At 40.8% G+C, this 25,626-nt stretch overlaps 1 protein-coding gene across 2 annotated transcripts in view; it reads right to left on the bottom strand.

Annotated features, from left to right (window-relative positions):
• The window catches only part of cdca2 (cell division cycle associated 2), a 30,817-nt gene extending 6,446 nt beyond the window's left edge, over positions 1–24,371 (bottom strand). For both annotated transcript variants that reach the window (XM_084946712.1, XM_084946713.1), the window contains exons 1-12: positions 24,076–24,371; positions 23,396–23,588; positions 23,120–23,256; positions 12,709–12,874; positions 12,135–12,289; positions 9,336–9,465; positions 6,586–6,908; positions 5,576–5,627; positions 5,395–5,469; positions 4,841–4,977; positions 4,630–4,692; positions 4,330–4,401 (exon numbers count right to left, since the gene is read on the bottom strand). In XM_084946712.1, coding sequence (XP_084802838.1) covers positions 4,330–4,401; positions 4,630–4,692; positions 4,841–4,977; positions 5,395–5,469; positions 5,576–5,627; positions 6,586–6,908; positions 9,336–9,465; positions 12,135–12,289; positions 12,709–12,874; positions 23,120–23,256; positions 23,396–23,588 — 1,503 coding nt within the window. In that variant the 5' untranslated portion in view covers positions 24,076–24,371. The remainder of the gene's footprint in view (positions 1–4,329; positions 4,402–4,629; positions 4,693–4,840; positions 4,978–5,394; positions 5,470–5,575; positions 5,628–6,585; positions 6,909–9,335; positions 9,466–12,134; positions 12,290–12,708; positions 12,875–23,119; positions 23,257–23,395; positions 23,589–24,075) is intronic.
• Between the last annotated feature and the right edge of the window lie 1,255 nt (positions 24,372–25,626).

The following is a 25,626-nucleotide window of genomic DNA, read 5'->3' as shown; positions in this document are numbered from 1 at the left end:
CAGAAAGCTCTAACCTTGAGGTTACCAGGAATCAAACCTGTCCCAAATATGAAACTTCTATGTTGCCTCATTCTTAAGTTATCGCATTAACAAATTTGCGTGCCTATGCTGCCTGCCCGCCCGGCAGAGTGACGACAGTACACTCACCATCGTTTTACAGTTGAGTGGATAAAAAACTGGATGGATCAACTATTGTGTTGTTTTTTTGTTTGTTTTAAAACAGGATCTCTTGACAACAAAAACACAGATCATCTCCAAATTTTTCTCTGATTGAAAGACTAAAAAGGTTGTGATCTGTCTATTCATCTGGTCTATCCCCAACAGTACACAAAAGTCACGCTTGATACATATCTCAGATTAGGGCTGGGCGATATGACCCAAAATTCATATCTCGATATTTTTTAGCTGGATGGCGATATAAGATATATATCTCGATTTTTTTTTTTTAAGCCATAAAGTAAGAACAAAAAGAGAGTTCTTAGTTAAAGCTGTGTCCCAGATGTCACACAGGCAGTTTTATTAACATACAGCATAGATGTACATGAAAAAATTACTCAAAAATAAATTATGCTCCATAAATAAACTAAAACAATGTTGTTTTTGTGCATAACAAAAAGCTCACAATTGTGCAGTCAAAATGTAAACAAAGACGCTGAGCATAATAACAAAGAGACAGATTTCACAGCTGCTCTGTTCCCAACTTCTACTGCGTGACTGACAGCCTGGAGTTTGAAATCCGCTTCGTAACCATGACTCTGAACAGGTGCCATTTATGGTCCTTATACACACAATACAGTAATATTACGTTGAAGCACAGTACGTATCACTCCGCGAGGCTCCTCGGTAGCCGTATTGCTCCGACAATCCATCAAGCGCTGCAGCTCCGTAGCTTACCAAAGTCGTACTAAAACATTTTTTTGACAGATTGCTGAGCCCCGTGTACCACATAAAATCGGTTCGCGGTCATCAAGCACAACCAGAATTCATACATAAGGCGCGCTGTCAACTTTTGAGAAAATGAAAGAATTTTAGGGGGCTGCACGGCGTTAGCGTGGTTAGGCCGTTAGCTTGGTTAGCTCGTTAACGCCGTCCAGCCCCACACACAGGGCGATGCGCAGTAACTCGTTAACGGAGATTTGCAGTGTCCATCTTGTCGCTGCCTGCAGGTGAAGCGATGGGGGAGGAGGAGTTGTGTTCAGTGAAGGAGAGAGGCAGAGTAACGTTGCGTAGAGACAAAAGTGGACGAAACAGAGGCAAACTTGCGGCTCCACAAGTATAATTATAACGTAACATATACTATATCGATATAAAGGATATTGTCGCATCTTATATCTCGTATAAAAATATATCGATATTTTTAAAAAACTCGATATATCACCCAGCCCTATCTCAGATGCGAGGTCATGGTTCAGTAGGTTCTCAGTACAATAGTGAAATAAGAATATAAACCCAATAACATTAATCTTAATGTAACAGTTAAGGAACCCGGATGCTGAAAAAGTGATAAAAGCTTATCAGTTTACCGATGCTAACAATACAGGATTAGGATGACATATCACACAAAGGTCCTAGACAGAATTTTCATCTGGAACGCTGCCCCAATTTGAATGTCCTGATCTGGAAGTCGGAACAATCCCAACAACCCAGAGTTAACGATCCAAAAGGGCGGCAGTATCTTGGATTCATGGATAAGAGTCTATCCATGAATGTCCTGCAGCGGTGTTCTTACATTAAGTATTATGCTGTATTGCTTGATATAGATGAATTCCTCTACTTTGCTAAAGCAAAACAAATCCTATTTTTCATGGTTTTCCAATTTTCCTATTGGTACACACCAACTTGGAATTCTAACATCCCACTCCCGAGGTAACTGGAGGATGGCATAACATAAAAAGTGTTGCTTGTGCAAACCTTTCAACCAATCCAGATTTGACCTATGGAGTGTCATTCCCACCAGTATACACTATACACAAGCATGTCCGTGTGGGCTGCATAAGCAAAACCCTTCACTGTGTGTAGCCGAATACTACATAAATGGATCCATATGCAGGGCTCGCAAAATTTCAAAATCCCTGGTAGCCCTTCGGGCAGGGACTCTTCAGTTTTTGGTAGCCCAAAATAAATTTAAGTAGCCCGAATAAAAAAGAGAGCAATTTTTTGATTGATGTTTTGTTTCCGTTACAATATTATACATTAAAGTATAATATTGTAACAGAAACAAAACATTAATCAAAAAATTGTTGAAACACAAATTACAACATTGTATAAAAATTACAATCATCAACTCAAATACTTGGTTCTTATTGAACAGAAATTTCTATGAACTTGTAAGAACTGTGTAGGACATGAATCAGTCTGTGTCAGATCCTGAATTTGAAATTTCCACTGAAGTCACGGGTAAGAGGCAAGTGGAACCAAGATCGAGGCCATTTGCTTTTTGAAGTTTGCAAAGACTGCTAAATTGTGCCAGTGGTAGTTCACTCTTTGCAACATAGTACGCTGTTCTAAACAGATTTTTCAGGTTTATTTTTAGTATGTTATTTGCAATTGGTGTTTGTTCTGGGAAAGATATTGCAGACTGAGCAATAATGCATTTCTTGCATTTCTCATGGGTTCTAATGGGGGCCTTTCTTAAAATTACTGGTCCCAGTAACAAAGGCGCTTGTCGACTCAGAAATCGAGGGAAAACCAACAACACACCCGGCAGAACATTATGTTATTTACACGGGTGCACATAAGTGGTCCGCATGTGCGCATTCGCTGTCAAAATAAAAGACGCGCACCAGATAAGAAGTTGCAGCGCGTGTTTGCGTCCATATAAAAGGCACTGTTGTTGTCCGCTAGAGTGGGATTTTCACGGCACATTCTGCACCACATCTCTGTGCGTTCATCATTTGTTTGAAGCCAGCTCACCTCCTGCAACCACTTGTCTGAGAATACGTGCTTCTTTTGTGGTTCGGACTCCTTCTGACATTTCTTTGGATGTGGAGGAACACCAAAGTAATTACTTAAAGGAGCTTCTTCGACATCTTTAAGAGTTCTAAACAAATGTCTGTCCTCCTCCAGAAAATCTTATGTACGCAAACACGCGTTGCAACTTCTTATCTTGTGCGCGTTTTTTATTTTGACAGCAAATGCGCACCTGCGGACCACTTATGTGCAGCCCTGGTTATTATTTAGCTCGTCATTTTGCAGCCACAGAAATTCTTTTGTCCATGAAACCATAAAGCTGCACTTTCTTTTTGCCTTATAGTCTGATTTGTCATAACTTTTCCGTTTTGTGGTAAGCTTTTCTTTGGCTGTCACTTCTTCACCCTGACCTGTCTTATTTGGCTCAGCAGAACTAAAATATATATCCTGCTGCTTTTACACACGGACTCACATAAGCTCAGCGATTCTCTGCGCGATCAACCTCTCACATGTTTAAGCTTGCTGCGGGAGATTTCACTTGTCATGTTTGCATAGTAAGCTAACGATTGATAAGACGATGTCAGAGGAATTGGTGCGCAAATTATCATCACTCACCAATCAGTGCTGTTGCTCTCAGTTCACAGTTCGCGCGATTGCAAAGTGAAAGCAAAAAAACAAGCGCAAATTCAAACGCAATTTCAATATGTCACATATTGACAGTGGCTCACCGATGCCAATGACATAATTACCCAGCTACATTTCCGAAAGAATGCAAAAGCATTGACATATATTTTTCCTTCCTATGATAGCCCGACGTGCAGGGCAGAGATAGATTTTGGTAGCCCGACTAGAAAAATCGCTAGCCCCGGGACGTCGGGCTAGCGATTTTGCGAGCCCTAGTATGGTTTCATGGTATTCCACTTCTATTAATCAGCAGAAACATTTCACCCCGTGTAAGTTGCTTTGCTGCCAGCTTTAAAATCCAAACCTAACAATATGCTATAACAGGGCCTTGTAGAACCCATTATTAAAGTACCTTCATGGTGTGGAAATTGCATAGTCAGATCAAACCGTAACATAGTCTCCTCTGGTTCTGTGCCACAATATACACCTCACCACTACGATATAAAGCACAAACAAACTTCTTTGTGTAATTATCTGTGACAGCAGTGTTGACTCTCCACTCATGCACAACTTTATGAATAAGGATCAGCATTACCACTATACATGATATCACAGATGTGCTATTTGCAGCTCTATATGGGCCATATTAACATGAATACATACTCACTATGACCTTAAGTCATAGTCAGATTGTGTAGCCATCATCTACATGACAGCTTGTAAAAAGACAATTCTGCAAAGCCCTCAGTGAAGTGATGGAAGGAGAAATCAAACAAGCACACTCATCCAACTCACCTTCATCTTCCCAGAGGCCAACTTGGCAGCAGACCGTGCCGACCTCTTCACAGGTTCACTCTCTTCTGGCAGCTGAGGGAACAGAAAAGTTTACCCCAGGATATATTATATAGACTCTCACACTCACACACACAGTACAAGTCCTTAAATGTGATTAAGCTTACATCCAGCAGAATTAAACAGTAGATTAGATTGGAACATGTTATGACCTCCAAATGATTAAGAAAAAAAAAAAAGCCATCTTTGCTTCTAAATGGACATTTGTACAAGTGAATCATGCAGTTTATGGGAACAGCATACCTTCCTCTTTCGGCTGCTGGAGCAAGCTTGAGGTTCGCTTCCAAGTTCTTGTTTTGGTGCTGGCTGCAAGAGAAAATTGCACAGAATAAAATTCTCTAGAGGATGGTAATGAATTATTTTGGTAGAGTATTTTTTTTAACATTCCCATGAGCTCACAGAGATGTATCCTAGAATTTGAAGAAGAAAAAAAAAAATCTTAAATGTGGCAGACCTTTCTCCTTCTGTTGCTGGATCGGGCTGCAGTTGGACCTCCAACTCCAGCGTCTGGTTGCTTCTCCTTCTCTGGCAGGGAGTCAGGCTCAGACTGGTCATCCATCTGGGAGGTTGTGCTGGGGTTGGTGTCAGACTCTGGGGGAAAACCTACAGTATTACAGCTGAAAAGACTTCTGTTTGAGATTTTAGCAATAACTGATTATAACAACTCAGCTGATTAGCGTGGAAAAATGATTCACACAAATTAATACAGTCCAACTGACAAAAGGAACTGTGCAGCTTTTAAACCAACAGGAGGAGGTTTAAGGATGCCTCTCATTCTGACTTCTCTGATTGTTTTAATCTTTCTTTTATAATTAGAAAGGCAGAAGGCGGCTTAATTTCTTAATATGATGTCAAAATAAAAATCCTGACGTGATTCAGCTCCACACAACAAGTCTTTTACGCTGGTGTACTCAGATTTGCTGGAGAAATAGAGGTTACAGAAGTAGATCGATGAGGACAGGAAGCTAAGTGACAATTAAAAGAAAAAAAGCTATGACAGCTGTTTACCTGTCAGAAGCTGAGAGAGAGACTCCTCGTAGAAGGCACTGTTTAAATTCAATGGCTGGGCATCCCACGCCCATTCTGAAAATGAAACAAATGAAAGAAAGCTGTTATCGTATCAGAGCTGAATTGCATTCCACTGGAGACAATAAGCCATCTCTCTCAGGGTCAATAAACTGTAATCAACCTGTATCACTCGCCACAGCAGAGCCAATCTCCTCCACCGAGGGGAAAACAATCTAGGACCAGAAAATAGAAAAGCAGTATTATTTACTGATGACTAATATTTATAATCAAGACCAGATCGTGGGTCATATCCTGAGCCTTGCAGGGAACAGACAACAGCTAACAGCAGCTAACAGTAACAATAATTGTTACGTCCCCACATGAAAGCAAGGCGAAGAGGGTGGGGGACAGTAACAGTTGGATCCGGGTTGAAATGAAAAGGACACCAGGCAGAGGTGTTTAACACAAAATAAATCTTTATTATAATTAATTAACCCAATAATCATATAAGCAGTAACAACAGAAAGAGACAGCAACGCTGCTTTAATGATAAATCAGACAGGCCAACCCAAAGAGATGGTGACCGCTTCAACTAAGAAAACAACTATAAGGCTTCAACAGAAAAAGACAGCAACGCCGCTATTAGCAATAACCAGGCAGGCCAAACCAAGAAATGGAGGCCGCCGTCACTTAAGCAAAACCACTGCCCAGTTGAGTTACTCACAACAAGCCACGCACAGTGGGGCTGGTCACTCTCTCTCTCACACTCTCTCTCTCTCACACTCTCTCTCTCTCACACTCTCTCTCTCTCTCTCACACACACACACACACACACACACTCCACTAGGAGCCTCTCCCACACTGCTCTCCTCCAGCTTATATCACCTCTGGAGGGTAATTGGTGGTAAACGAGGGCAGATGAGCAGCAGGTGGGGTAGAGAGAGACAAGGGGAGGGGCAAGAAAGAAGGAGGAGGAGAGGGAGAGGACAACACCACGCCCACACACTCCCACGTCCTCACAGGATGTAACAATAATAAATAACAGGGCAGTTACAAACAGACGAACAAATTATCTTGTGGAAAGCCTGTTTGTAGCTGATGTCATTGGAAAATGTTAATGTTTTGTAACTAAGATTTTATTACATGTAAAGTGTAATCATCATACTGGCAACACAGTTTAATCTCATCTACCTTTCCCTCCTCTTCGTCTCCCTCAGAGTGCATTCTGGACTTGCAAGGCATTGTGAGTGTAGGAGAAGCACCAAACGCAGTCGGGCTGCTGAAGTCGGGCCGACATTCCGGTGTCTTGGATTCACTCTGCGGTGTCTTCAGCACTGAACGAAGCTGTAAGCTCCCACCGGGAGTTTGTGGTCGGGCCGGTGTGCCTCCCTTTTGTAACGGGGTGCTCGGAGGCAGGTTCTTATCGAAAAACTCAGGAGAGAGGGGACCTCCGAAACGCACACGTTTCTTCTTCTTTGTCATCGTTGTGGGTGTCCCGTTGGACTCTTCCTCTCCTGCAAGATAGAAAATCCATACAATGCACAAAAATGTACTTTCTTTTCTCCAGGAGTCATTGTGTAATAAACACCAAGAGAGACTTTGAGATATTATAGATTAGCCTTGTTTTGTCTAAACATCATCTGAAACGTGAATAAACACTGAATTAAGGTTTTTGATAGAGGAAAAAAGTCAGACCGGCATAGTTTGTATATTTGTAGGGCTGAAAATTTGTTTATCAACATGACAATCTGCACTTTGCTCATGTTTAACTACAGAAAGGTTCCTGAAGTGGTGCAGTATCATGGGAAGTGAAGTACACTACCAGCATGATTTAGATATAACAATTCAGAAACCAAGACCTATTAGTCAATACTCATGATTCAAGTGTCTGTAGTGTCTGTAATCTCATAACCCAGTCCTGTTTTAGCGTGACATCGATGTAATCTATTCATTAGCCATGCGCTTATGTTATGTAGCGATGTACAGCTGAGAGCTTGGTTATAAGCATGCTAGTCTGATGAAAGATGCTTAACAATTATTCAGAGTGAAATGGAAATTCATAACAAACTGGTAGAACTGATCACAAAGTGAGGATGCGTATAGTAAATATCTTCTTCCCGTGTTCTAAAATACAAATTGAAGTATGACCTGACCCACAGATTTACAGGATCTTTACACCCTACAGCAAGTAAGCACAGCCACTGTGAAATCCAGCCCACAAATAGTGTGTGTGTGTGTGTGTGTGTGTGTGTGTGTGTGTGTGTGTGTGTGTGTGTGTGTGTGTGTGTGTGTGTGTGTGTGTGTGTGTGTGTGTATTTACAATACTGGTGGGGACCAACAGCCCTCATGGGGACCAAAATCCAGGTCTTCGTGTCAGGGTTACAATTAGGTTATTGTTAGGTTTAGGGTAAGGGTTAGGCATTCATTTTTGATGTTAGGGTTAGGCTAAGCAGGTAGGGAAAGCATTATGTCAATGGGATGTCCCCACAAGGATAGCAAACCAGACGTGCGTGTGTGTGTGTAGCCTGTGTCGGTATTTGAAAAAGTGTGATTCTGGGGCTGACCTGTAAATGTAACTGTATTTAAGACACTGAAAGACTGCCTACTTCTTTATTATGAAGTTAAGACTGTCGAAGTTACTGTTTGAAGAAAACATTTTTTTAAAGTTGTGTATTTGGAATCAGTACATTCTGATCTGGTATTTACAAATAGAAGTGGGTGTTTGGTGCAGCAAGATACATCACACAACTGTTATCAGACTAGGGCTGCCACAAACAATTATTTTGATAGTCGACTAATCAGATCGTGCATCCATTGGACGTAAAACGTACAGCTTATTGCACCAGCATGCATCTGCTCTTATATAACTATCATTAGCTTACAGCTTGAAGTGTTTAATAAACTCAGCCGTCTGCTCCTTACTATCTAAAATATAACAGGACACCGGAGTATATTCTCGAGCATCTCACAATTTTGATAATCAGTTGTCTGCTTGACGTTTATTCAGCTGTGTAAAAACTATAACTTTATTTCTCAGCCATACCAATTTACTCAGGAACAAAAAAAATACTAAAAAAGCCAAACAATAACATTTTTAAGTTATCTAAGTGACTTATATTACATGTTTAACCTGAGTAGCGAAAGACGGCGGTGGGTTTGAAAACGATTTGCCAGGAGTCCGGTGTTCTCACGGCTCTAGTGAGCCTTGCCCCCGGCTAGCTATCGAGCTAGTGGGTAACAGACGTCTCCGAAAAGGTCGGAGCGCTTTTGAAAATATGTGGTGTCTTGATAAACTGAGCAGATATTTGAGGTTTACACAGCTACATTCTTGCCTGAAAATATGTTAAACTTTATTTTGTGACCCAAAAAGAATAATAAGAGTAATATTAAAACTAACTAGCTGCTGCCATTGTTGGAAACTGAGCAGGGCCGCGCTATGAATTCTGGGACACAGTTTCTTCTTCTTCGGGGTTTAACGGCAGCTGGCATCCTTGTACATGCAGTGCTGCCATCTTCTGTTTCAGTCCGTTATTACACTCTTAAATCCTACTACTTATTCCTGTGTCTTTTGGGATCTTACAAAGCTTCAAACGGCGCGTCGACTATTAAATTAGTCGTCGACGATTTTAATAGTTGACGTAATCGTGAGTAATCGTGGCAGCCCTATATCAAACCATCTGATATTGGCGGTTTTTTAGTCTTTTTTTTTTTTTTAATTAATTCACCAACGCTCTAAACTGCTTATTGCTAAATACATGCATGATGTTCTTCACTACGGCAACTCAAACGAACATCAAGTTCTTCGCTGAATATGCACCAATTCAGCCGAGCGGAACCTTTGGCTACACTGGAGCAAGCCACTGTGCACCGAGCCTCAAAGGCTAAACCAAGATAAAAGGTCAGTTACTCTAACAAGGCCACAGAGAGCGACATGTGCTCACCTGTGGGCTTCATCTCCAGCAACAAAGGGAGTGAGGGGATGCGGAAGGGGGAGGAATGCTGCGGTGGCGAAACGGCTGCAGGATCATCAGGAGGTGGTCGGCTGAGGCTTTGGAGTTCAAAGACCTCATCCTATTAAGAGAGCACACATGAGAGCTTTCATTCTGTAGTTCAAGGACAAGGACAGAACATAGAGAACAGATATTTGCATTTTAGCCAAGACTAGCATAATTTTTTGTACATAAAATCCAGAAGGACACTGGAGCACAGAACAACCATAATCATTTCATCTAATCAGCTCACAGCAGGCATCCTTTAAATATCTTTTTTGCAGACACTTCTGATGAGAGCAGGAATTGCTCAGTTATCATGAATAGCCCCAAAAATCACTTGGAAAAGATCAGAAGGCATAACCGAGAATGTTCTACCTTATATGAAAGCACAAACAAGAGGACACGAGTGTGAAAAGGACTCCGAACAACAGAATAGTAACATTTCTAAAAACTGGGCTTATTTTCTGTTTCCTAGTTTGACAACAACCATCAACACATCAGATCAAAATATTTAAGCTGAAATACTGACACATACTATATTGCCAAAAGCATTCACTAGTCTGCCTTGATATGCATATTAACTTCAGTAACATCCCATTCCTAATCCATACGACTTAATTTGATGTTGGTCAACCTTTTGCAGCTATAACAGCTTCGACTCTTCCGGGAAGGCGTTTCACAAGGTTTATGAGTGTGTTTATGGGAATTTTGACCATTCTTCCAGAAGCACGTCAAACACTGAAGGTCTGGCTCACAGTCTCGCCTCTAATTCACCCCAAGGTGTTCTGTCAGGTTAAGGTTGGGTTCTGTGCAGGCCAGCCAAGTTCTTCCACACCAAACTCACTTATCCATGTTGTGTCTTTGTGCTGGTGCACAGTCAAGTTGGAACAGGACACGCCCAAACTGTTCACACAGCATGAAATCGTCCAAAATGTCTTGGTATACTGAAGCATTAAGAGTTTAACTAGAAGTAAGCTGCCGAGCTCAGCTCCTGAAAAACAGCCCCACACGATAATCGGGGAGGGGGGGAGAGAGAATCAATGCAGACATGGAAACTTATTCCATGAAGCTCTCTATGAACTGTTCTTGAGCCAATCTGAAGGCCTCCCACATGAAGTTTGGAGTTCTGTAGAGACTGACTCATAAAGCCTGAGGATTTAACTTTCATTCTAAACAGTTACAGACCATCACTGGCCCACTGCCAAACTGTACATGCTGGATGATGTTGTAGTCAGTGTAATGTTCACCACAGTACCTCCAGACTCTTTCATACCTTGTCAACTGACCTCATTAAGAACCTGCTTTCATCTGTTAATAGAACAAGCCACTGATAGCAGGCCTGCTAGTTGTGCAGTTTTCTTCAGAAAGCCAAATGAGCAGCACAGTGCTGGGCTGTTAGATGGACCAGTGTATACAGAGTTCATCTGCCCAGTTATCACCAGAGGGGTGTGCTATAAAGAAACTTTGATATATTCAGACTTTCCTTGTTTTAGCTGGCTCTACAAAACCTAAAATCCCAGTGGGAAATCAAGGGTATCACAACAAAGTCTGTGTCTTGGTGACACTGAAAACTAACTTTAAGCTTGACATATCTCGCTGACCCATTAATCTTGTTTTGTGGTACAGTCATCTGTGTGACTGCAGCTATGGCTGGGCCATATCATACCGTTCACGGTAATACTGGTATAATGTTGGGCAATGATAAGAAAATGAAATATCGCGATAGAATATGGGTAAAACGCGCATGCGCAGTGCCTTTGTTTTCATACGCACATGGCGGGAAAAGCATAGCAGAGAATGAGAATGGTGAAAGTGGATCGTTGAATGAAACGGATGAACCAGAATTGGTTTGTGAAAATGTTGCAACTTCAGTGGTGTGGAACTGGTTTAGCTTTCGTCCGTCAGATACACAACAAAGCACTATTTTTGGTAGCGCATGCTAGCGGGCCGTCGTTATTACCGTGTTTTTTGGAAAATACGGCACACTTAAAATCAATCCTTTGATTTTTCTGAAAATCGACAGTGCCCCTTATAATCCCGTTTGCCTTATGTATGAATTCTGGTTGTGTTTACTGACCTCGAAACGATTTTATGTACACGGCGCTGGAAAATCTGTCAAATGTTTTAGTACGACTTTGCTAAGCTACGAAGCTTGATGGATTGTCGGAGCATTACGGCTATCGTAGGCAGGAGCCTCGCGGAGTGATACGTACTGTGCTTCAACATAATATTACCGTGTTGTGTGTGTATAACCTCTTTTTAAGTTTTGTGGATATTATACATGGTTATGCTGAGGATATGTCGGCCAGTTTCCACTGGAAATGCCTTTTGGTTAAACTGTCAGCGAGGAATTTGCACTGTTAAATTTTTATATAACTTTAATGCACATAAAAAACAGCTGCTTGTTTAAGTGAAAATACATTGATGTCTTTTTTTTTTGCACTAATAAAGTTGTGGAGTTGTAAAGTATTTTGTCTAGTGTAGAGAGAAAAAAAATTTAACTGGCAGTGTTTTCTCAAACATATTTCGCGTCAAAGTGCTCTTTGGTTTATTTCTCTTTTTGGAAGCTTGTAGTCAAAAAAAGGAAAAAAAAAAAAAATCCTGTTTGGCCCTGAGATCTACCGTTCATAAAGGCGTTAAAAATAATCGACGGCTTCAATGGGAGCCAGGCACACAGAGGTAAAAACCTTTTAGCTAAATTATTTACAGCAGTCAGTTAAGTGAGTGAGTCAGAGTGAGTCGGTGTACCTCCTGCTCCATCAAAGTGGAGGAGAGGGTAGGCATGCTGGCCTCTCTAATCTCCACACTGCAGCCTTCGGGGGGGCTGCTGGTGCGCCTCCTCTTGCTGGGTGTAGGCGTCATTGGAGGGTTGTTCTCCTTCCCTCCACCATGGCTGTTCCCATCTGAGAGTGAAAAAAACAAACATCAATCAAAAAGGCATATTACATAAACATAGAAAAACAAATGGGACTTGGGAGCATCTAAGTTAAATGAAAAAAAATATCAAATTTCAAATAATATATGATAAAAACACAGCTTGGGGTACAAAAAAGGAAAAAATAAAAACACCTTTGATCAGAGGAATAGAGATAAAGGCTCACTTCAGTAACAAACAGCTTAGAAACTGGGCCCATTTAAGAAGATGACCAAGCTCAGAGGAGATCCCTGCTGTAAGATGTTGTCACAGTCAGGCTTATACGGTGCAGCGCATTAATCCACTGCTTTATGAACGATGCCTCTAGACATCATGAAGAAATCCTTCTGGCATGGATCCTCAATGAAAAATGAAACTATTAATCCTGTGGCAATGAGGCAGCCTCACCAGACAGATAATCTCTTGTCTTGATGCATCCTCCAGTGTTGCTGTCCTGCGCTGGCACCGGATCACAGGCATCATTCTCCTCCACATCCATCAGGCTCTGGAAGGAAGCCATCTTCTGCCTCAGCGTGGAGGCGACCCGGGGAAGGAAGGGGCTACTTCTGACAAGCTGAGAGTTGAGACAGCAAAATAAACATATCTGCTCAGTGATGTGCATTGACAGGCCAGAGACTTCTGAAATTACAAAAGTGGTATTACAGAGTGGCAGCACATCTATCACGCAGATTTTTATCTACACAATCCGCAAGTGTTACGGTTTACTTCACCGAACATCATCTCACAGGGAAGTCACAATGAAGGGGCATCCACAACAGCAACGGTGCAACCAGAGACCACTGAACGTGAAACTGTAAGCAGTGGTCGGTGAAAGAATTGCTGGTGATGTAAACTGGATGGGCCGCAAGTTAAACCTTCAGCATTTTGAAGTAATCAATCCAAGTGCCTCCCAGTGAGAGTGAACGATACCATTAACCCTTTAAAGCCGGTCGGAGCGGACACGCTCCATTTTGCGTAACTATTTTTAAATCCCGGTAGCACTGCAACCACGTACGCTAGTGCAATAATTTTTTTTGCATATGAAACCGGAGTTGTAGTACTTACATCTTATGCCATCAGCTTGTCCTAGGTCACAGTTTCCTTCCACACAAAGCTTTGCAAAAACTGCATAAAAAGCACTTGCAGCAACAATAACATAATATTCCAGAAACACGCTTTGCCGATCCGATCAGCTGTTTGTAACACTTCCTACGTCCATCAGCGTGAACTATCGCATGTCCAGCATGACCTGCCCGAAACTGGAAGTGACGTCATTTTGCGGAAATGTAGTTTTTTACCATCGTGGCCTTATGAGCCTATACTTGTGTTTTTAAAAGTTATGTTTGACTTCATGACTTTCTGTGTCGTTTCTGGGATGCTGAGGACTCATATTGCACTGCTGGAAATATTTTATTTTGATGAATATGCTGTTATTTTGCACTATAATATATTTTTTCGTTTTTCCTGCAGTATATGAAAATTGGTGTATCTCAAAAATAAAACTATGAAGACACTTAAAATTAATTTCCTTTGGTGGGAAACTAGTTTGTGCAACTTTTTTGTATTTACAGTTTTGAGGGATAAGCCTCTTAAATTTCTCTAACTAGAAATATATGTTAAAAAAACAAAAATGATTTTAAATTTTTTTGTAGTTTATTGCACTTTTTTGCAATTTATGTAATTACTATGCACTTAATGCAGACATATTATTAAAATTTGGGCTATAATGGTTGTATTGATGTATAGCAACTTGAAATGCTCCAAAAAATGGCTCCACAGCATGTAAAAATATACTATAAGCTCTGGCGGACTTGGTTCTATGGTAGGTCTTAAAGGGTTAACTAACATATGTGAGGGTGGTAAATAATTTGGAGCGTTACCTAGGCAACTGGAGCCTTTAATGCCGATTATTGACTAACTATCAGGTACAAAGCGATGCACAAACGAGCAAATAAGCTACATCCAAATGTAAAAGTTAAGTAAACTAAATAAATTAAAGGGGAGCCCTGAACAGTGAGATGTTATCCTGTAGGGGGTATTTTGTTGACATAGTTTGAGTCCATTGCTGCCCTCAGAGGAAAGATCAATGCCAATCAGTACAAAGTTGTTCAGCGTGATGATGAAACATTTCTTTCCCGAGAGTGGCGTTTTTTACACTGATAGTGCCTCCGTCCACAGGGGATGAAGGGTCACTGAATGGTTTGATGAACACTTGTACAATCAATGCCAATGTGGACTGAAGCTCTTCTGGAGGAATACCAACATTACTAAGACACTCTATGCCAGTTTTTCCATTTAATTTGTCATTTACTGCATTTATGAGCATTTCTTAAAAGCTGACTTAAAGACAGGTGAGCTGAGACAGAAGTGTTGCATTTAAAAGCCCTTTCCATATAAATGTGCATTATTCAAAACCCTTTGTGTATTTCTCAGCTTTTAATAATTAGAGTAACAGGCTGATATACAGTTGTGTTGTTGACAAGCAACATTTTTACAACCAAACTGCAACAAACGTAACTAAACATGAGTAAGTCACACTCGGAGGGTGTCTGCTGTCGACTAAACTGAAAAACGCTCCAAAAAGCTGAGACATGGCAGACTGTGGTTCAGATCATGCTGAGAAGAATGATCCACGCCGGAGAAAAATCCTTATTTTGTAGATGTGTCAGTCAATGTTAACAGGAGTTTTGAAAACACAGAAGTGCATACAACAAAGTGAGCTTGCCAAAGTAGGGATTTCAATGCATTAGGCGGCTCGACAAAACCTAGAAACCCAATATGTTATGATACAGAGATAATCAGTATCATAACGGCATCTATTAACTTTCCTTTTTAACCCAGGCTTTCTGCTTTGCAGGCATCTAATGGTTTTTTTGGGGGGGGATAAAATGGACCAATCAAACGCTGCCTACTTCAGTCAGGAGCAACAGGTCGTGGAGAAGGATAAACAATATAAAATACACAAAGGGAGAGACTGATGCCCGAGGAAAGCTGCAGAAAATAATTTAAATTCATAGTGAACGTATTTATTTTCAGTGATGCCATTCATCTGTAATTCATCAGCCTCACTAACATATTGCTCTGTAACTAAACTTTATCCCCAAGAAATGCACACAGATCACACACTGTCCCATAACCAAGGACAAGTGGAAATCACCTTGTGTTTATTTGATTGACTGTATAACCACCAACAGAATCAATATTTTTGTAATCCATCTTCAATTAGCTACAATCCCAACAGTGTAAAAAGGACCAAAACAACATGTTTTCAGGTGTTCTGCCAAGCTAGCTGAATACACATGAACTTCTATGTTAGTGACACTAATACTCCTCCTCCTCGAACATTATGTCTCAGTTTTGTTCTGTGGCATTACTGACATGACTTGATGCTCAACAGGTCTGCAGCTATAACCCATTTCTGATAGTTATGAACAGTAATATCCAGTGGGAGGCTTTTGTTTGTTGTTTCTGCATACTCTGTCTGGCAGTAGCTAAGCATTAAAAAAACAAAACAAACCAAGGAATATGAATCTCAGGTGGCTGAGTTACATCCAGTGAGACCTGAAGAGTCACACTTTCTTTAACATGCTTCAGGTCAAATAGCGGTATTTTGATGCACTTTATGTAACAGATCAGGCATGAGAGACAGTTAAAAACCAAACAAACACATAACAAACAAAAGCAGCTTTTGTGCTCTCTGCAGTTTTCATTATGGACCACATCCTTGTAGTATAGTCATATTAAAGGAGCCCCGAAACACTCAAAATTGTGTTTTCTGTCTTATGTATCCACGGCTTGCATGCGTCATATAGCGGGCAATGATTCTTCCCCTCTCTTCAAAGCTTCATATTTAAATGTAATGAGGGCCAGAAATATGCAGAACTACAGAACAGAAGAGCCCAAGCTCTGGCACTGCACAGACAGCTGATGCAGTAAGTAAATCTGGCCCTTTCTGCAAATTGTACTCTCTACAGCATGATATGATGCTAAAACAGTCATAGACTGCTTAAATAAAAGCATGAGTAATGTTTGGTTTTCTACATATGTCTCAATGACACAAACGTCTCTTAACAGCTCAAACCAGCAATGCTATTTAAATATCTTCTGAAAAGGGCTTATTATTCACTGTTTTTCATCACACTGCTATTTTTATTACACAAGCAAAGAAATGTGATAAATGTGATGTATGACTTTGACTGAATAATACTGCTCACCGTATTACCTTAAACATTTTTAAAGGTCAAACATAAGTAAAGATGCTGCCATGAAGACACATGCTGTTAATCAGAGTTCAGAGATTTCCTCAACTTTCACGCTCTATAGTGTATAGGGCTGCCACGATTAGTCGACTAGTCACGATTACGTCGACTATCAAAATCGTCGACGACTGATTTAATAGTCGACGCGTCGTTTGAAGCTTTGTAAGATCACAAAAGCCGCAGGAATAAGTAGTAGGATTTAAGAGTGTAATAACGGACTGAAACCGAAGATGGCAGCACTGCATGTACAAGGATGTCAGCTGCCGTTAAACCCCGAAGAAGAACAAGTAGCTGTGTCCCAGAATTCATAGCGCAGCCCAGCTCAGTTTCCAACAATGGCGGCAGCTACTTAGTTTTACTATTACTCTTATTATTCTTTCTGGGTCACAAAATAAACATTTAACATATTTTCAGGCGAGAATGTAACTGTGTAAATCTCAAATATCTGCTCAGTTTATCAAGACACCACATACTTTCAAAAGCGCTCCGACGTTTTCGGAGACGTCTGTTACCCACTAGCTCGATAGCTAGCCGGGGGCAAGGCTCACTAGAGCCCGTGAGAACACCGGACTCCTGGCAAATCGTTTTCAAACCCACCGCCGTCTTTCGCTACTCAGGTTAAACATGATATATAAGTCACTTGCAGTGTTGCCAACTCCTCAGTAAGGAAAATCGCTATTGGCTGTCCTAAAAGTCGCTAGAAGTCGCTAAATGACGTCATCGCCTAATTTGCATAATTGGTCATGCTAATCTAATTGTAACCTATGTTGTTGGAGAGAGAAATAACATCGTGGAAGAGACATAAAGTGAGTAAAAAACGTCCTAAATGCAGTTAGAATTTATTTAGAACTACAAATTAAATTTCTTTTAGCAATTATTGTTTTTTTTAATGTCACAATTCCAACCCTGCTCCTTTACCCAGGCTTGGACCGGCAAAAGTGACCCGAAATAGGCACTCTGGTGGAGTTACTTTGTGTGTGTGTGTGTTTATAAGTAGTTTTAAACCTTGTGATCCACAAAACAGCATAAGAGTAAAAGAAGAACTGACTGCATTACAGCACCCGCTGCTTGTTGAGAGTAAAAGTGATACGCGCTTTCATGTCTTTTTTTAGCGACTTTTTTTTTTTAGAAAAAAAGTCGCTAAGGGGTCTGAAAACTCGCTAAATATAGCGACAAAGTCGCTAAGTTGGCAACACTGGTCACTTGGATAACTTAAAAATGTTTTTGTTTGGCTTTTTTTTAGTATTTTATTTGTTCCTGAGTAAATCGGTTTGGCTGAGATTAAAGTTATAGTTTTTACACAGCTGAATAAACGTCAAGCAGACAACTGATTATCAGAAGTGTGAGATGCTCGAGAATATACTCCGATGTCCCGTTGTATTTTAGATAACAAGGAGTTTATTAAACTTCACCGAAACAATCTGCAAATTTCATTAAAATTTAATAAACTATCATCTTGTCTTTATTTTTAGTTAGCACATACCTTAAACACTTAAAGCTGTAAGCTAATGATAGTTATATAAGAGCAGATGCGTGCTGGTGCAATAAGCTGTACGTTTTATGTCCAATGGATGCATGATCTGATTAGTCGACTAATCGCAAAAATAATCGGTGACTAGTCGACTATCAAAATAATCGTTTGTGGCAGCCCTAATAGTGTACAACACAGGGAGGTAGAACTACAAATGCGATACAGTTTCTGTGTCAATCATTCACATCTGGCGGGCTGCGGAGCTTTTCACTGTGACAGTAATCTCTTGTACGAAACTCTGCTTTATTTAACACCTTTTGCCAGAAGTCATTCTGTCATTCAAACGGCACTCTCACAGCAGGAGCTCTGTCATGTTTATGTTCTGCACTGTTCATTTACTGCATTAAGCTAACGTTGATGCACAAAGCTACTGTCAATATTAACTTTCAGGGTACTTCAAAAGCTGATCATCGCTGCATACAGCAGCTTAGTGCAGCACAAAAAAACTATACAAACACCTACATAAGCAACTGTGTACTTCTTGTGTTGTCTGCCTGTATTCCCGCAGGTCACTGATTTATTTTAACTGAAGCTTATGCGAAGTTTAACAATGTGTGTTTAAAGGGGCTCAGATAGGATTTGTTAACAATTTCAATAATTAAAATAAAACATGGATTACAGATAAAAGAGGAACAAGTGTAAGCTGTAAAGTAAATATTTAGCAACTGTAAAGCTTAAAAGGCTTTATGTATCTCATTATCACACTGTCCAGTTTGCGAAACTATCCGTTTGATGTTATCTTATGAAACTAAGAGTTTTACAGCTTTCCTAGGGTTTACAGTCACTACTGCCATCTTGGACTGTTAATTCAGGGTTGCTGGGACTGCTCCAAATGGGAAACCTAAGTTGAGGAGGTAATCAAGAGGTGCACGACAAGCTGAAATGACACCAAAGGCTGGCATGCACTGGCAGCACTTTTAAAAAACGCACTGCTGTTCATGCAGGAGACAACAGTAGGCATAATCCAGATGTAAGCGTTCACATGCAGTCAGGCCTACATACTTTTGGACAAGGACACAGGTTTCATAATTTTGCTTCTGGACATCCCCACGGTGGATTTAAAATGGAGCAGTCTAGAGCTGACTGAAGCGCAGACCTTAATGCTTTAGTTAAACTAAATGTTTACATTAGTGGTTTAATAACAATTTAACATAATCCATCCTTTTACTCAGGCTTTGAGATTTACAAGGCAAACAACTGACAGGATCATTTTATGTTAACAAAGTCTAGAGTTCATTGAATCTGAATTTGGCAACTGTTCATTGGAAATTCCAATATGTAATCAAACAGTTGTCAACGCAAGTGAATGAGGTAGAAAGCAAAAACCAGAACACACTTAACAGGGAGAGAGAAGAAACTTCATGAGCAGCAAATCAGCAGTTTGCTACATTCTCAGAAAGACCAAATGCACTTGTGAGCACTCTCAGAGCAAGAATCTTCCAACTGGGAGGCTCTCTGTGTAGAGTCTGCAGGTTCTACCTTTGTTGGTTCTGTCCATGTCAGTATTAGAGATGGACCGATCCGATATTACGTATCGGTCCGATACTGACGTAAATTACTGGATCGGATATCGGAGAGAAATAAAAAATGTAATCCGATCCATTAAATATCAAAAAAGCACCTCACAAACCTTGCGACACGGCGTAACTCGGCTCATAACCGTAGCACGTCGCAGCAGTATGCATCACGTGATAGAGCGGTTGTGTGTATTTGTAGCCTCGCTACCAAACCAGCATTTCATCTCCGAGAAAGTTATCCCACAGAGAAGTAAAGCAAGTGTGTAAGTTCATCTCTGAATGTTTGTAAAGCATTCCCACGTTAAGCTTAACAAACGATATATGGAGCGACTGCCTCTTCTTGCTGCTACTTCAATCGTGAAACTGATCAATGATCAGCTGATCGGCTTTTCTGTCGCGAGTCCGTCTCTCTTGTTTGTTTTTGGCCCACTTTGCACCAGAAAGAGGAAACCAGCGGCTGAACAACAGCAGCACGTTTAAGCTTGATAAGCTGTTGTTAGAATTTATTTAATATTACTTTCTACACCAGGATGCTTTTCTACGTAGCTGACGGCTGGTAACTGTGCAGGGGCGGATCTAGCAAAGTTTAGCCAGGGGGGCCAATAGGGCATGAACAGGGAAAAGGGGGCACAAAGACATACTTTTCTTTCTTATTCTCATTTAAAATGTCGAGCTTTTAAGAAATAATTATCTGAATCTTACACCCAAAGTTTAAATCTGATGTAAAATATATAGAAGTCCATTACTGTATATAGTAACTGTTAAGTCTAATATACCCTAGTAAGCTATAGTACTTTTTCCTTTGGGAAGGTACCATCTGTGCAGTCTGCAATTCTGTTGAAGAAAGATGTTGAATCTATTTAATTATTCTTGAAAAATAATTTATTTCTGTGCATTTTTTCCCCACACCGCATCAAATTAAAGTTGATTACGTCGATTAAGCATCATGAGGTGGAGGTTGGGGGGTGGTTCCCTATTTTTTTATTTTTTTTTGCTGGGAGTTTGCAACCCTATTAGTTAGCAGAAATATTAAGCAACCTAAGTACTCTTTAAAATACCAGAATAGGGAGGATGCAGTAGGTTTAAGTTTATTAGATTGATCAGTGTTGCTGAACTATGAAATATTTTGGGTGCAGTGTATTTTTTTTTTTTTTTTTTTTACATACAAGTATAACAGAATAGCTTTAGTGTTGTTGTTTATTTAAACTTATACAAAATGCAGCAATATATATAAAAAAAACCAGTTTTATTGATTAAAAAAAACACACTATATTGGATTCATATCGGTATCGGCAGATATCCAAATTTATGATATCGGTATCGGACATAAAAAAGTGGTATCGTGCCATCTCTAGTCAGTATGAATGGCAGGGCTCACAAAATCGCTAGCCCGACGTCCCGGGGCTAGCGATTTTTCCAGTCGGGCTACCAAAATCTATCTCTGCCCGTTGGGCTATCGTAGGAAGGAAAAATATATGTCAATGCTTTTGCATTCTTTCGGAAATGTAGCTGGGTAATTATGGCATTGGCATCGGTGAGCCACTGTCAATATGTGACATATTGAAATCGCGTTTGAATTTGCGCTTGTTTTTTGCTTTCACTTTGCAATCGCGCGAACTGTGAACTGAGAGCAACAGCACTGATTGGTGAGTGACGATAATTTGCGCACCAATTCCACTGACATCGTCTTATCAATCGTTAGCTTACTATGCAAACATGACAAGTGAAATCTCCCGCAGCAAGCTTAAACATGTGAGAGGTTGATCGCGCAGAGAATCGCTGAGCGTTATGTGAGTGCGTGTGTAAAAGCAGCAGGATATATATTTTAGTTCTGCTGAGCCAAATAAGACAGGTCAGGGTGAAGAAGTGACAGCCAAAGAAAAGCTTACCACAAAACGGAAAAGTTATGACAAATCAGACTATAAGGCAAAAAGAAAGTGCAGCTTTATGGTTTCATGGACAAAAGAATTTCTGTGGCTGCAAAATGACGAGCTAAATAATAACCAGGGCTGCACATAAGTGGTCCGCAGGTGCGCATTTGCTGTCAAAATAAAAAACGCGCACAAGATAAGAAGTTGCAACGCGTGTTTGCGTACATAAGATTTTCTGGAGGAGGACAGACATTTGTTTAGAACTCTTAAAGATGTCGAAGAAGCTCCTTTAAGTAATTACTGTGATGTTCCTCCACCTCCAAAGAAATGTCAGAAGGAGTCCGAACCACAAAAGAAGAGCGTATTCTCGGAAAAGTGGTTGCAGGAGGTGAGCTGGCTTCAAACAAATGATGAACGCACAGAGATTTGGTGCAGAATGTGCCGTGAAAATCCCACTCTAGCGGACAACAACAGTGCCTTTTATATGGACGCAAACACGCGCTGCAACTTCTTATCTGGTGCGCGTCTTTTATTTTGACAGCGAATGCGCACATGCGGACCACTTATGTGCACCCGTGTAAATAACATAATGTTCTGCCGGGTGTGTTGTTGGTTTTCCCTCGATTTCTGAGTCGACAAGCGCCTTTGTTACTGGGACCAGTCATTTTAAGAAAGGCCTCCATTAGAACCCATGAGAAATGCAAGAAATGCATTATTGCTCAGTCTGCAATATCTTTCCCAGAACAAACACCAATTGCAAATAACATACTAAAAATAAACCTGAAAAATCAGTTTAAAACAGCGTACTATGTCGCAAAGAGTGAACTACCACTGGCACAATTTAGCAGTCTTTGCAAACTTCAAAAAGCAAATGGCCTCGATCTTGGTTCCACTTGCCTCTTACCCGTGACTTCAGTGGAAATTTCAAATTCAGGATCTGACACAGACTGATTCATGTCCTACACAGTTCTTACAAGTTCATAGAAATTTCTGTTCAATAAGAACCAAGTATTTGAGTTGATGACTGTAATTTTTATACAATGTTGTAATTTGTGTTTCAACAATTTTTTGATTAATGTTTTGTTTCTGTTACAATATTATACTTTAATGTATAATATTGTAACGGAAACAAAACAGGAAACAAAACATCAATCAAAAAATTGCTCTCTTTTTTATTCGGGCTACTTAAATTTATTTTGGGCTACCAAAAACTGACGAGTCCCTGCCCGAAGGGCTACCAGGGATTTTGAAATTTTGCGAGCCCTGAATGGTTATCCGTGAGTTAGTCCACAGTGTGCAGGGTGTACCCTGGCTCTTACCCTGTGACAGCTGGGACAGGCTCACCAACACTGAAATCTGAAAATGTGATTATGTACAGAGGCAAAATAACACAACTGTGCTGCTATTGCAGCTTTTATAGGTACGTCAGTATGTATGCAGCAGCGGCTGTGACAATTTTTTGTGTGCGTCTCATAAAGGACGACAGACAAAGCATGTTGTACAGTTGTGCACTGTACCAGTAATCTATGTCAGTTTCAATACTGATCCCAGCCAACTGAAAGCCAGAGCAGTCTGAACAACTGTCTGGCACTCTAATAGGATATGACAGATGCCAGATTTGCAACCCGAGAAGCATCTCACCTCTGGAGTTTGGGATGCCGGTGGAGTCTTCCTCTTCTGTTGTGCCATGAAGCAGATGAGAGAATTTGTCTCTGGGGAGCCCCGGACGCCAACACTGGACCTCCGCCTGGCTTTCAGCTGTGCTAGACGAGACTTATCTGTCAGGAGAGAGAGAGGCTTGGTGCTAGACTAACACTCAATCAAGTCCATATAACCTGATCTGGACACCTTTACTTGCTCTCCACCAGTTTAAAAGCAACAGCAGCTGCAGCCAAATAACGAACCGTCCTCTCTCACCTTTGCGATTTGACGATGCTGCTGGGGTAAAACTCTGCACAGAGATGCCAAACTGACTCGGGGTGAGCTCAGAAAAATTCAGGGGGGCTGAGGTTTGATTTAAAACTGAGGGGGTGTCCTCTACTGAGGGAGGCGACGCAGCTCCCTCCTGATCACCCTCACAGGAGACAGTGCTGATCTCTGCTGTAGCCATCTGCAATGAGAACATAAGCACGACTTATAAATGAAGTGCAAGAGAACCACAAGGACAGGTAGACGGTCCTAGAGGAAACATGGATAACAAAAGCACGCGACTAAGTCGCATGCATTTCCATAACAAATGATTTCTGATGGAACGCATGCTTTTAGACGAGTGCTGAGAACAGGATTTCACCCGTTACAAAAAGAAATCCCTCCAGGGGCATGCTAACACAGACAAACACATGAAGATTTACTCAGGAGCATTTGCACACGCTCCACAGTAACAGCGTGTAATGAGTAAAGAACTAGAAATGGTCAGGAGCGGCGGGTAGCTACGCTTACATTCCTATCTCCCTGGGTTAGCACTAGCAACGGGAAACAAAATATTAAACCCACACGAATGTTGCTTAACACTAGTTTGTGAAGACTTTACTCGTCGCTGGCTAACAGTAGTAGCAGCGGCGGTGTCACTACAGTGACGGCAAGTTTGAAATCCTTACCTTGTGGATTTAGATACTTTGGTTGTCTCTCGTTAAAAAATATATAAAAGAACACAAGTGTCTTAACGGACGTTTATAACAATATAAAAAGATTTTTAAAAAAGAGCAGAAGGCGATTCAAATCCCCCTCCACACCAGAGCCAGAGACCGCGTATAGATCCCTCCGCGAAATTGTCAGCAACGTTCGTGACTGCAGTTATATATTTTATTTTATTTTTAAGTATATTGCTGGGAAATGTAAAATACGCATAAAAATGACTAAGTTAAAAAATATAAAAAAAAAAATATTGGTAACAACTGACAAAGTGTAGAGGCCTATAGAACTAACTTCCGTATTTTCAAGCACTTTGAAAGCGGCCGGAACTCGTTTAATATGAATTGGCCAATTGAAATGAAAGAGAGATACCACGTGACTGTCTAACGTCAACAGAGAAAATAGGGTTGATATTAAAAAAGTTTCTTTTACGAAGCAAACGCTTGTTTGTAGCCTAGGAAAAAATAACTTATTTTTTATTTATTTTTTTTAACAGCGTTCTTGCTGTACTCCCTCAACTCTGCAGGGCCACATCTGCTGTTGGCTGCTCTGAAGCCCAGCTGCGGGAACTTAACTGGATCTCTCTCAAATTTAAATATCCACTCTGTAAGTAGACAGGCTCCTGTGCTTTTAGCATTTTCTTCTTGAAAATTGCTTATTTATTGTCACACACATGATAAAGATGTGGGCTTTGAGTCAGAAAATGAAGCATGGTACACAGGCTGCTCATCTTTTCACAGTTAAATTGTAAAATTGTAGTAAATTGACCACAAAGCTTTCATTTACATTTACACTCCACCAAAAAATTAAAACAAAAGCCCAAAATGAATGCCATATTAAGCAATATTTAATGCATATTTCTTTTATATTAACATATTTTTTGTGTTTTATAATGGTTTAAAAGGAGACTCGGTAAGCCTAAACAAATATATAACCCCAAACAGGTGGGTGAACAGTGGTCTACTGCTGAAAAGCTCTGTAAACCCTACCCACAAACAAACAATCTCAAACACACACAGGGCTCCTCCTTTTGTGAGGTTTGAGAGTCTGTGGTGCAGCTGAGTACACTGAGATCAGATGCAACTGTGAGCCTCTTTCTACAGCTGGGACTGCCGACCACATGAAGCATGTGCCTTCTTCTGCTGACACCAGGAAAGGCTGTACAAGTCAGAGGGAAGCTTCACTGTTGTTTTTGTTCAGCACAGGATAGGGCAAGAACCACACTATATTTCCAAAAGCATTCACTCATCCATCCAAACTGAATTCAGGTGTTCCAAACACTTTAGCGGATGCTAAAGCACATATTGTGCACAGGTCACCGCCTTTCTGCAGAGTCAGTCACTACTGGCCTCCAAAGTAAATGTGGCCCTCAGATAAGCTCAAGAACAGTGTGTGGAAAGCTTCATGGAATGGGTATCCATGACCAAGCAGCTGCACCCAAACCTTACATCACCAAGTGCAATGCAAAACGTTGGATGCCGTGGTGTAAAGCACGACGCCAATGGACTCTAAGGCAG

Source organism: Perissodus microlepis, chromosome 12, assembly GCF_051167445.1.
Source record: "Perissodus microlepis isolate ML-2025 ecotype Zambia chromosome 12, ASM5116744v1, whole genome shotgun sequence".
In the NCBI taxonomy this organism is placed as follows: Eukaryota; Metazoa; Chordata; class Actinopteri; order Cichliformes; family Cichlidae; genus Perissodus; species Perissodus microlepis.
Note: the sequence above shows the minus strand (reverse complement) of the source record. Positions and strands in the feature narration are given on the sequence as shown.